General features: G+C 47.0%; 1 protein-coding gene across 2 annotated transcripts in view; it reads right to left on the bottom strand.

The window, feature by feature from the left end:
* Positions 1-13,117, bottom strand: part of TTYH3 (tweety family member 3) — a 76,184-nt gene extending 63,067 nt beyond the window's left edge. For both annotated transcript variants that reach the window (XM_030958469.1, XM_030958471.1), the window contains exon 1: positions 12,899-13,117. In XM_030958469.1, the coding sequence (XP_030814329.1) occupies positions 12,899-13,021 (123 nt within the window). In that variant the 5' untranslated portion in view covers positions 13,022-13,117. The remainder of the gene's footprint in view (positions 1-12,898) is intronic.
* Between the last annotated feature and the right edge of the window lie 326 nt (positions 13,118-13,443).

Here is a 13,443-nt window from a genome sequence, read left to right as displayed (position 1 = left end):
GGACAGCAGCGGTTTCCAGGAGCTCTCAGCCCTGTTTACAGTGAGCCACATTCATAACACAAGGCCATGACCACACACTGCCCAAGGTCTGAGTGCAGCTACACAGAAAACACTCAGGATCTCTATTTTCCCAGGAGACATGACCTGTGACTTGTTGGAAGGCAGCAGCATGTCAAAGGCTAGTTGAACACAACTCTGGGACAAAAGCCTAGTAGATCACATCCTCAAGGATGACAGCCTTGTTGGACTAGCTTTAGTATCAAAGAAATGCTGATGATGTGTTTGTGAGTAGGAAGTAAAGAACTAAACTGCTGGTGAATCCCAGCTGAAGGCACAGATGTTAGAAAGGAAGCTCAACGTTCACTACAACTGACAAAGCAGCAAATTTCACTTTGGCAGAGAAAAAACAGACACACCTGGTTTGAACTTGAACCCTGAAGAGCATTCACAGCCTATCCTAGAAATTGGTTCTCTCTTAAGAACCTTGTGTTTAATTTATTGCATCACACAACCAAGACCACCCTTGCTGGAGCCAGCACATGTAAACCAAACCTGATAATTAATTTAGTGATGAGAGTCTAGCCCATAGGTTACACCTGCAGAACTGCATTTCACCAGTGGTATTTGTCACTGCTGTGGTCCAAGAAGTCAGCAGAAGGTGATTCAAATCTAGCCACAAAAATGAACTTGGATCTGCAGAGGACATTAAGAGGTGGGTCAACCACAGGCAGAAGATGTCACATCTAGCAAATAGCCAGTAAATGTATTTAGGACAGGAACAAGACAAGCAGCCATATCTCAGAGCAACATTTTCTTGAGAAAAAAAAATTAACGGCAATGAAACACTATAGCAGGCAACTGATTTCTAATAGCTGCAACAAAATGCACACAAAAAAGGTTGAAAGGGCACTGCAGTGAGACACACGTGACCCAGCAAGCAGTTGCCTCAGTAGGAATTTCAGACATAAGATACAAGTAGAGAGACAAGAAGAATTAACATGCCAAGGGGGGATTAGGGTAACCAGATCCCCAAACCTTCTCATCATGCTCTGCTGGGAGAGGAGGCAAATTCACAGCTTGTCCCTTCCTCCTTCTCCCATAACCTCCACATCACCCGAGGCGAAAGCCAAGCTGCACTAATAAAAACAGCAGAGCCAGCCTAAACTGTCCAACCTTGTTATTTACACCTCAGCAGAACGCTCCCAGCATCCATGATCATTTACACAGCTCCTCCAAGACCTTGGAAGCAGCTCCCAGAGCACCGCTTGTCCACACGGAGAATTCTGTCAACAGCACCTGACCTATTTCATATTCATCATCTGCACTTTGCCATTTCATATTGGAGCATTTAAAATGCTGAAGAGCTTGTGCTCAAAGAGATTTTTTTTAGTTTGCAGCGGGTCAGGCTGAAAAAGCTCAAAAAAAAAAAAAAAAGAACCTCTGCAGTGATCAAGAGGTTCACTGCTAGAGTACAAAACCTGCCCCAGAACATGGGCTCCAAGAGCAGCCAGGAACCTCGGCAGGATATTTACCAAATTTTACTTATGAGATTGAAAGGCAATTGTTAACCTTGTAAATTTGCTGCTCCAGTTAATTTGTCTGCTCAGGTTGATCCAATGTTTGTTGTCCAACCTGTAGGAATTTTAAATATATACAGAAATAAGGAAAGGCCAGTGTATTTGACCCAGCATAGTTGACCTCAGAGGCCAGGGATGAAGCCCAGTTCCAGGCACTACTCAGTCTCATAAACCAACAATAACTCAGGCTGTGTGGGGAGGGGATGGGAGGGACAAACAGAAGACAACAGCCACATACTGTAATACAAAAAGGCACACAAGAAGTGTTGTACAGTGGTTTTAAAATAGCACCCTCATCAGAAGTAAAGACTTCTGTTTAGCTACAGAAGTGTCAAACAAATCATTCCATCCTCACTGGATGTACTATCTGTGCTTTCCACTGAATCCAGACAGAAAAAGACCCAAAACACAGCTGATCCATTTTTTCCTGCCACCTACTCCAATTGAAACAGTTTCCCTCTTGAGGGAACATGAACATTAATACTTGCCATTGCCTAGCAGTACCTCTGTTCTACTCTTGTGCAACAGCTCCCATTTTTTCCAAATGTTCCAAAATGTTCATTCTAACCTTACTCAAGTTAAAAAGTCCAAGGAAAAAAATATTAAAAAAATGAAACCCATCTCTTCAATCATCTCTGTTTAAGCCCAGTGGCTGCCAGCTATCTCCATCCCTAGCCTCTTCCTAGGTCTGTGCCTTTTTGGATTGCTTGCACTTGACAGCCTGTCAGTCCAATGCCAAAAGGAGATCATATTATCAGGGTCTACCATGGCATTCACAAGGATCAGAACTACAAGCAGAGATGCAACGGAGTAGAAATAAGTTCTTCCCTGAAATCCTTTCAGCCTTCCCTCTAGTTGTTGTTCTGCAAAAGAACCCATGAGCATTTCAAAGGTACCAGAAGCAGCACAAGCTTCTCTCAGAAGATCCCAATCATCTGTTGCTGGGGGTGAGCTGCACAAATTAGTTCTGAAAATTACCTTGCTTCCCATTTCAGAAACAAGAAGACATTACAAAATAATAGAAGTTCACTATTGATTTTCTTCCCCCAGAAGACTGAAAAAAAGTACCTGGTACTTTTCACTGTAGAACACCCGGCTATTCCCTAACATCCAAAAAGCAAAATGGGTGCTGTGTGCAATGCTTGTAGCTGTTCTTGTTACACTGATTCCAAAAGTGTAACTCCACTGGGTGCTAAAGGCTTTATACAATATTCCATATTAAGATAATATTTTCATTTGATTCTCCTTCCTCTTTTCTCTCTTTGAAAGTTACATTATTACACCTCCCAAGGAAAAAGAAAATATTTATAAGCAGGACAACTTCACCCTTTCCTCTCAGTTCAACACCACAAGGCAAGATTCAGCCAGAGGTCAGTCACAGCACACACTCAGCTGCTTCTTTCATTTCTATGTCTTTGCATGTTCCTCATCAAAAACCAGACTTGAGAAGAGTTCACCACATCTGCATTTGCCAAAAATCCACGATTTCTGCAATTGATGCAGCACAGCTTATTACAGCTGCAAACCTTCCTGGGCTCTGATAATTATAAGCCCATGGCTGGGTGTCTAATTAAAGGAGGAATGAATTAATGAGTTTTACCAAAGGCTTTTGAGTCACCATTATAATTCTCACCCTTAATCGGCTGCAGGACACTCAAAGGACACGGTGAGCAGGATCAAGAGCAGAGAGGGGGGATGAACCACCCGCAGCTGATGCTTCCCCCATCACGTTCCTCTCCAACATGTCACTGTCATTCAGACCCCGACTGCCAGATCAAACCCAGCAGGAAAACGCCTGGGCTTTTTGGACAGCTGAATACAAAAACGCTTCCTGAAGCTGCCACAAAGCTCTCAGCAGCCTTTGAATGCCGAGGGAGAGCGGCGAGATGCGGGAGAGGCTCCGCAGAGCGCTGACTCCGGCACTTCCATTCATCCGGCCCCAGCCCCCACAATCACAGCTCAGTCCCAGGCTCCCGAGGAGGCAGAAATTGAAAACACGTTTTCATTGAAGCACAGCTTGAATTTCATGAATTCCATTACTCCCGACTTTCTCAGCATTTCCTGGAGTGAATACTGTAAAGGCAGGGAGAAAGGGGATGGGGCAGGCCATAGGTAGGGCAGCAATCCTGGGTGCCCGCTCTGACCACACCAGCCCAAAAACGGACCAGAGGCACTTGCAGCAAGGATGCAACATAGATTATTCCTAAAATAAAGAAAATTAATATGGATGAACCACAAAGTTAAGGAGGAAGTAAAGTAACAAGCTGCCGGAGGCCTCGGAACAGTAACAGCTCCAGGCACAGCCCTGTGAGAAGCATCACAATTTCAGCAAGGAGCAGAAAGCATCTCTTTGGCAGACTGAGGCATTCTTAGCTCCCAGAGCAAGTGTCAAAATTACCAGTTTATCAGCTGCAGGAACTCGAGCACACTGTTGAACTTCAAGAAAGCTCACCCCAGGGAAAAAGCGATTATGATCAGAGAAAACAGGTAGCACCGAGCAGTTTTTTCCACATGTACAGTTGTAACACAACCACCTTTGGAATTATTCAGGTGTGCTAATTAACACCCTATGGAAAGCTTTGATACCATTAGCAATACTTTTAATGGCTCTGCCACTGACACCATCTTCCCTTTCTCCCCGTCCCCAGCCCGGGCCGTATCTTAAGGAGCATTACATCATCTCCTGCACCAAGGCCTCCTTGTAACAGACACTATTATGCAACTGAAGTGCCTCCATTTGGATTTTGGCGTTATTTTGAATTTCGGCCTTGAATAGAAGGCTTGTTTAAATTCCCTGCATGAACAGCAGCATTTTACAGCCTGAAAAGGGCGTCCGTGCACAGACACCAACACTGGCATAACAACGTGTCTGAATGTGTTACACATTTGTGAAACATCCATTCCCCACATTCCCTTTTCCCCTCGTCCAGGAATAAGTCCTGCATTGTTAGGGCTGATTAGCAATATCTTTCATCCCTAATTTCACACTACAAAGGGCTTTCATGCATATGCACGTGTGGCACCATTCTGAGCCATATCAGCCAGAAAAAGCATTTAGTGGTGACAGAGGAAATCAAAATCCGAGGGTGCAGCTCCAGTTTAAGTGAAGGTGAAGGGGAGTGTCAGCTCTTTCCCTGGATGGTTTCAATGCTGCTCTCACCACTGACCAAAAACCGCTCATTTGTTAAAATAATAACTAAAAAGAGGGCTGGCACTCATTACATCTGCTGAAGCAAGCAACCTGATAAGCATGTGAAAGCACACATTATTGCAAATGTTACCCTTATGTTCCCCAGTGCTTGGAGAAGGGAATAGAAAAGCATCTGACTGAGTTACACCAACTGCTGTGGCCATGGATTGCACGCTAACCTACTTTTCTTTTTTCTTGCAAGAGAATAGCCTTGCAGCCTTAGCACACAAATGACTACTTTGCAAAAACGTGCACATTTGCAGCTTACCAAACCCTAAAGCTCACAATTACAAGATCAGACTCAAATACTATAAGTGGCTCATTACGCCGAAATCTAAAAAAAAAGAAGTTTGAAATGAAAGCTTTTGCAACATGAAAGTGCTTTGTGTTTTGTTCTTTCCTAGTTTATTTAATACCAAAAAAAAAAAATAGCATCAGCATGGCTCTGCCCCACAGCCACTATTCACCTGGAGACCCCTTTGCCATGCAGCAAAAATAATTTCTGGTTTGTGAATAAATGTAACCAATTCCCAGTTTTTCACTGCTGCAACACATCAGTCACTCCTTGAAGTGGAGGAGAGGATTTCTAACAGTGATGACTTTTTTGTTTTTTCAGACTGTCATATGAATGCATCCCCAGGACTAGAAGCCTTGCATGAACTTGATCCTCCTTGATTTTAGCTCATCTGTCTTGTTAATCATTGTCATCAGCTAAAACAAAAACTGGTAGGATGACATATCCAGAAAGTGCAGCTCTGCCAAGAGAGGAGCAAAGTTACTGGCCTTGGACAGTATTATTATTATTATTATTGTTGTTGTTGTTGTTGTTGCTATTGTTGTTATTGTTATTATTATCACCTCCTGAGTATTATGAGTCTTATTCATGTCTTAAAAGTGAGAATTGAGGTTCAGTGCAGTAGGTAATCCTGATATATTCCAAAGTTTCTCAGGTCTCATTTGAATCTTGGAGCAAATATATTCCCAGACATCACATCCCTTCCCCCAGCTATGGGAATCACATTCGGCTGAAAACAAGCCAAGTTCTCCTACTCACTCAAGGGGAATGGGAAATCTCACCATAACTGGTGGAAAAGTTACTACTGAAAATTAAAACAGGAACAAGAAGAGAACTGACAGTCACCAAGAGGTTAATGCAAACGAGATGCTGACTCCCCTCCATCCCAAGAAAATTAAGAGTGAGCATCACCTTACTCACTGCTTGCTTGCAGCCACCCAAGCAAATTCACCTGACATCAAAGCCTGTGAAAGAATGACTCCAGGAGAAGCTTTGGCCATCATCACTGGCCCTTCAGCACAGCCATCCTCACAGGTACAGGAGGGTCACACCAGGGTGACCGTGGAAGCTCTGCCACAGCACAGCCCTACAACACAAACACCATCAGCTCTGGACTTCACGCTTCCATCAGTGGGTGCTGCTGGGGGCAGGGGAGCAGGAGAAATGGTGTACAATTAGCCTTGTCCTGGAAGAAAAAGGAAAGGAAAAAAAAACAAACAAAATGAAACAGAAAGAACAGAAAAAAAGACAGAAATTCCAAGGGGTTGTAGAGTGCTCATTCCTCTGACTGCTCTGCAGACACAGGGCAAGAAAGCTGATGAGACACAGGCCCATAACTTTCCTCTCTCTTGTACTAAATGGACAGGTTTTTGTTTACAGGTTCCAAAATAAATATAATCCCAAAGTACAAGTAAGAGGTCAAGAAGACTTGTGGCACAGCCCCTTAATCCACATTCAGAGCCTTGGGATTAAGTCAGAGAAAGCACCTGACTTGGTGCCCTTAATCTCCAGAGCCATGCCTAATGGGATATGTTCTTCTGGGTGAGAATTTCTCACTTTTCCTAATAACAAAAAATAAAGAACACTAAAAATCCACATCAACATCTGCTTTAAGCACTGCTTGCTTCACTGGATCAACATTTAAACAAAGGCACTTTGTTAACCTGGAGACCACAGATGTCCCTCTGCTCAAGAAGGCGTGAAGGGGAAAAGAACAAAAAGAGGCAAGACACACTAAGACTGAACTGAATTTGCTTACTCCTTTCTCCAGACAGCTAGAGATCGGGTTTTGCAGACCAGGAGTCAGATGGTGTTACACTCATGGGGATAAAAATGGAGCATCCTCAGGAAGACAAATGTTGTGTAGGTGCAGCAGCACCAGGGTGCCAGTGGCTGGCCACCACAACCAGACACGTTTTCAGCTCTGGTTCTGCCCTCCCAGCTGAGACCAGCATGGTGCCTTCAGGGCACCACATGCTCCATAAATGTGTCTTGAGGCTGGGAAGCTCACCAGGTTGGCACCAGCATCTTCTCTGTGCAGGATGAATAGTTTTGGGATCCCACCCAGAGGAAGCGAGCATGGTTTACATCTTTGCACACTCACCTGCATCTCCTTTCCTCCATGCACCACAAGGTGTTTCACATTTCTCCAAGACACCTTTTACCCCTGTGTACTCTGCTAAAACCACACCTTTAGAACAGCTGGGCTTTTTTTGACTAGAGTAGGGTAATTACAGCCAGTGTTTCCAGAAACTGCCAGATCTCAGGAGAGCATCTGAAAACGTGGCAGCACAGCATGGGTCAGCAAAACAAAGCAAGGCTGCAGGCAGAAAGCTGGCAAAGGTGGAATTTTTTCCTCTCTGCACACCATATGCTGCTGCATGACTGGATGAATGGTCAACAGAACACATTTTATGTCTACCTTTGGTAAAAATCAGCCAAAAATAGCCTTGGTTCTACTTTTTGGTTATTCACTGTGGTGCTGCTCATCAGTAAAAGCTCTTCCAGATCAAAGAGAGAAGAGTCAGACACAGCACCAGTTTGCTGATGGGAGGCATTACTGCATGGTTACTCATGCAGCCGACACTGATGAGCAAAGGGAAGAGGGAATTTACCAGCAGCTCTTAAAAAAATAAAAACAACTTCAATTTCATCAGAAAACATTGGATTCTACTAACAGGGGTCACTTAACCTTTCTGGAAATATGAGCAAACTGGTGCTACAGCAGGATAGCTGATCAGACCTTGGAAGGGGTCCATCTGTTCTTGAAAGAAAGAAACCTTCAGTCCAACCCCTTTAAAAAAGGCACATTACCCTCTGACTTTGAGCCAACTAGACACAAACACGTCATCCAGCTTGACTAATACACATGTTTCCAATTTACAGAAAGACTCCTGGTTTCAAAATTGAAATAAGATGCCAGTACAGTAGAGGAAGTTCTAAAACAATCTCTATAATCCAAGTTTTTTGGCAGTTTGGGCTCCATCATGTTTCTCCAGCCAAGAAACACTTCCAAAGACGCCGTTAGCTGTTATGTGTGGGGAAACAGCCTCACAGAGCCAGAAAGTACCTGACAGAATTAATTCCTTGCTGAACCTTTGGCTATGGGTTCAAACACACATGCCTTGGATTAGAGACTGTGTTGGGTTTACACAGCACCTTTCCCTGCTGGATCCCTTCTCAGCACACGTACAGAGGGAGAAAAAGAACATTACAACACGAAAGCACTGACAGAGGCATGATAGGAAACTCCTGGGTGACAACACTGAAGAGAGCATCTCAAAGCCAAGGACTAGAGCATGTCCCTGCTCTTGTCACTGCTTCCTTCAGCACGACTCTGCATCTTAATTGGTGTGAATCAATCATCAGTCATCTTCCAAAGCACAAACAGCTGCCATTACACCTACTAACCATGCATCTGCAGCTCTGACTGTACTGAGAAGGCACGAAGTGGTGCAAGGGATGAGTTTCAAAGATGCTGGAGAATTTTTCTTTATTCTAGCCTGACTCACACATAACCTTTGTGTTTACACAGGTTTGTGTCAACACCGTCAGTTTCCAGCAATGAAGAAAAAGCAGAAACTCCAAAGGGCTCCGTGGTTTGGCTTTTACAGCTTCTTTTCTCCTTCACTGTTCACAGGGCACTTCTGAGCCCACAGTCAGACTCCAGAGATAAAGTGCCATAGTCTCCTTTTCTGTCAGTGTACAGACACCCTGACTGGAGCAGCTATCCCATTACCTGTTGTCGTGCTGTATTACAAAGCTATTCAGCTTTTCTATTTCTTTCCAGCACGTGACCTCCACACTACTTCAAGGCTCTTAACTAACTCTACCCTGAGAAAGAAAGTGAATTCAATGCCACGCAGCTAAGTCAGTCACTTACATTGCTAAATAAATTGAACTAGTGACAGCAGCAGTCTCAGGACCATCTCACTGGGCCAATCAGCTGAACTGGAAAGTAAGTGGACAGCACTGGCAAGATCATCATGATTTGATCAGCAGCAAAAGGCAGGGAGACCTGAACTGGTGTTAGCATGATGCTGTCAGAAGGAACAGGAGCTCTGCTCCATTTTTACATTCCCTTCACTCTAGAATTTGTGACTCACTACACAATGAAAAGGCTTTGCAGAGCACTGCAGTATGACTCAGATGAGAATACAGCCAGAACAAAGCTGTTCATATCAAGATATTTTCAACCCCAATGATTCATGGGAGGATTAGGAAAAGAACTGGTCTGATAAGATCCTCTGTAGGGAGGACTATGGAGCAAGTCCTGCAAGTGGCACATGAAGGCAGCTCTGATAGGACTCACCAGCATGCCAAAGCCCTGCAGAAGAAGGACCACAACCCCAGCTCATTCTACATGGAGATTCACCTCAGTTCCAGAAAAAGAAAACAACTGGTTGCACTGCTTGTTGTGGCAGAAGCAGAGCATCTGAAGGACATCAGGATACACATACATTTTTAAACAATCTAGTCCAGAGGGGAGGGATCTGTTCTGCTCCTCCACACTCACACACACTGGTCTAACCTAATGCAACAAGATATGCTGTGGAAGAAGATAAAGAGTAAAGTAATACCGAGAGAGAGTGTTTTAGAGCCTGACTCAGGTGAAGAAGGTATGCAGCCAAAACCTGCAGCTGCACTGATCTCAGCCCTTGGCAGCAGCACTGCCATGAGCATTTCTCATGCTCTCAGACAAAAGGAGGAAGCCCCAGTAGGTTGGTACACAATGGCTGCAGCCTTGAGACAGCCCAGCACACAGCAGGCGTCCCTGCTGCCCTGGCCAAGGCACTCTTTGGGACAGAACAGCAGAAGCAGCCATTGCATCCACATCCTGCTAGACATCCCCCATCACCCAGGGTCCCAGAAGACTTAACAAAGACCTAGACTTCAAAGAGTGGCAGCATGTGCTTATCTGCCCTCCTTCAGAGAGGTTTCAGGGCACAATGGCTGGGCTGCTGCTCCAGGGGAAGAGCAGCTTGGCATTACACTAATCCTGCTAGGCAGAGGTGCAAAGCCTCTCCAGGCAGCAGCCTCCTCACCTGCAGCAGCACGTGGCACTGCAACAAGTGACAGGACAACATGCAAACCCAAGCCACTGCATTCCACTTCTGGCTGGAGTGGGATGTTCAGCTGATGCACAATTTCAAAGCCCTTCACAAAACAGGAGTACAACAAACAGGTGGGTTTTTTTCCTAAAAGGTGACTAAAGAAACGAGTTTTATAAGGAAAGTGCTGCTTTCCTGTGGTCACGGGTTGGGAAATCTTTTCTAGAGAAGCAGTGAAGAATCAGAAAGGGTACATTGCTTCCTTCCTCAAAACACGTCAGAATGGGACTGGACACTGAGCCCAGCTGTATGGCTATTTATGACAACACTCCAGCTCCCAGATGAATTGGAGTCATGTAGCTTAGCAAAGATAATCCTTCCTCACAGGTAGGGACACCCTGCCCTTACCTGTGCCCATAAACTTCCTCTAGCATCCCCCCACTGACCTCTCCTCGGCCCCTGGGGAAATCAAATGCAGTGTGCAGTTTAACAGCTCATACTTGAGAATCAGAGTATCAATCACTAATGGAATAGCAAACAAAAACATACACAATTTGCACCAGTCAGACCAACAAAGAAAAATAAGCCAAAGTTAAAATTAAAAAATGGACTTCCTAATTTTGAGTTTGTATATGATCTCACCTGCTAAATATTAAAGGTTCCTAAGGAAAAGGGAAGACAATGCCAGCACAGGCTGCACACAGAGCAAGAGGTGCAAATCCATTTAAAAAAATCTAGAATTCAAACCAAAAGGCCTTCAGAAGCATTTAAAGCACAAGAGAGCATTTATCATTACAGTTCCCAGTGCTGGATTAAGTTTCCCTGGTTCACTGCATTAGAATTAATCTATGTGCCTACGAACTCCAGAGCCAACTTGCAGAGCCACAGCAGCGTGGTTATATAACCACAGCACTGATAGCACAGGCTGCAGTGCTGCTGGAGCCTGCTTGCCACCCCTCACCAGCACCAAAACCAGCAAAGCTGCTGCTGCTCAAACCATTCTCTTGATGACAGACGCCTCAGTAATCCAGACATTGGAGTTTGGATTTGATAAAATGTTTTCTTGAGAGCTGATGTTAAGACTTAAAAGGCCATCGACTGCTGTGCAAGAAGTCCTTAATGTCATCAAGGGAGGGGAGGGAGCTACACAGGAGGAGAACAGCAGAAGGCTTTAAGTGGGAATATGATTACTGTAGAAAAATTATCTGACAAACAAACACAACCCCAGATTATTGGTAGGAATGCTTTTAAGCAATTTAAGTGAAAACTGGTACATCTGCTGTCTATTCAAAAGGTCACTGAGTGCTTATTTCATGATAACACACTCCCAAGAAGATCTTTCAATGAACTCTTAACTTCTGATCTCCGGGATTGCATATCCCTTGTTTTAAGGGCAGCTACCCTCTGAGGTCATGGAAATACAGTTCAGCTGCCGTGCAGCGTTACATCTGCATGTGGCCATCTTGAACTCTGCTAAGCCAAGGGAACTAAAACAAATTAACAAATTGAAGCCTCAAAATACAAAGTTAGCTCAAAAGTCCCTTTGATTTGCTGGTATAAAGATGTTTCTTTGTATCTACCCATGGCTCCTTAAATACATCTCTCACGTTTTGCTCTAGCTTCAGTCCTCAGATCTGTTCATCTGTTTAGAACAAAAAGCCAAAACATACTGCCTCCTAAAGTATTTCTAAGACCTTCCACTCCTAGGATAAACAAGAACTGCTTAGATGCTTTAGCCTTGATGCCTGTGTGCATGATAGCAGGCTGTGTATATAGGACACTGCAAGTATGTTCAGAAAAGCAAAATGGTGTTTTCAAAACCAGAGACCGTGGCAAAACGAGGCAGCAGAGTCACTGCAGCTCTGTTCCAAGATGACAGCAGAGAACACAGATGTTGGAGCACACAGATTCACTCCACAATCATTTTAATTACATGCCCAGCCAACCAAGCACAGGATACAGGCTAAGCAGCATTAAAAAAAAAAAAAAAAAAAAAGCTGCACACAAGTATTCTGCGAGCATCCTCCTGTGCACTTGATGCTAACGCCACTCTCTCTCGTGCATTAAGTCATCTGTTTTCCAGCAGGCAGGCAGCCGGTTTGGAAAGGCACTGCTGGCCTCGCTGCGGGGCTGGCAGCATCAAAGGGGATGGTCAGGGGAGCCCGCACAGGACTGGCACAATCAAAGGGGATGGATGGTCAGCAGAGCCCGCACAGGACTGGCACAATCAAAGGGGATGGATGGTCAGCAGAGCCCGCACAGGACTGGCACAGCCCACGGCGGCTGCGGGCAGCCCAGGGGCTCCAGGCCGGGACGGTGCCCTCGGCCGGGCAGCGCTGGGAGCCGGCCGGGCCAGCCCTGGCTCCTGCCCCGCTGCAGGGGTCGCTTGGCGATGCGGGTCAGCGGGCACACGGTGGCATTGGGTCGAAGGTTGAGCTCACTGATCCTGAAGGGCTTTTCCAACCTCAGTGATTTTATCGGTCTATAATTTCAGCTTCTGCCAAGAAGAACTCGCGCTCCGGGCAGGCTGGGGGCAGCTCGGGGTGGTGACCTCCTGCCCCAGCCCCGCCTGGCCCGGCCCTGCGGGGGCACCTGCTCCCGGAGCAGGGGGGACACGGCACCCTCGGCCACCCACCCGGGCAGCCCCAGCGGGGGCCGCACGCCCCCTTCTCCTCCTCCTCCTCCTCCTCCTCCTCCTCCTCCGCCCCTCGGGCGGGCCGAGCCCCCGCTCCCGCCGCCCCGCACGGCCGGGGGCGCGCACCCCGCACGGCCCCGGCAGACCCACCTGCTGGTACTCGGCGTCGTGCGGTCGGAAGTCGGCGGCGGTGAGCTCCCAGCGCAGGCTGAGGTGCGGCAGGCGGTGCAGCAGGCTCACCCACCAGGGCGGCGAGTAGCTCACGCCCGCCATGCCCGCGCCTGCCTCACCCCGAGCCGCCGGCCATGGAGCGCCGCCCGCCTCACCCGCACCGCGGCCGCCGGCCCCGCATGGCCGGCTGTCCCCCCGCCCGCTCGCCGTCCCTCCGCCCGCTCCCGCTCCCTCTTTGTTCGCCCAGAGGCTCCGCCGCCCGCGCCCGGCGCCGCCCGCCCGCTCCCATTGGCGCCGCCGCCGCCGCCGCCCCGCCCCGGCCCGGCCCCCGCCGCTCCCCCGGGACCGGGGGTCGCTGCCGGGCCCCGAGCCCCCAGCGCTGCGTTTGTTTCCCGACAAATGTCCCGGGGCTGCGAGCCTCACACGGCCCTGCGGTTCTAACAGCGGGAGGTGCGGGCTGGGTTTAGCCTAAAAGCCGGCGGAGTAAAAGCAGTTAGTGGTAAAGGTGGGCGTAAAGTCATTTA

This window comes from Camarhynchus parvulus, chromosome 14, assembly GCF_901933205.1.
Source record: "Camarhynchus parvulus chromosome 14, STF_HiC, whole genome shotgun sequence".
NCBI classification, from domain to species: Eukaryota; Metazoa; Chordata; class Aves; order Passeriformes; family Thraupidae; genus Camarhynchus; species Camarhynchus parvulus.
The sequence above is the reverse complement of the archived record's forward strand: the minus strand, read 5'-3'. Positions and strand labels throughout refer to the sequence as shown.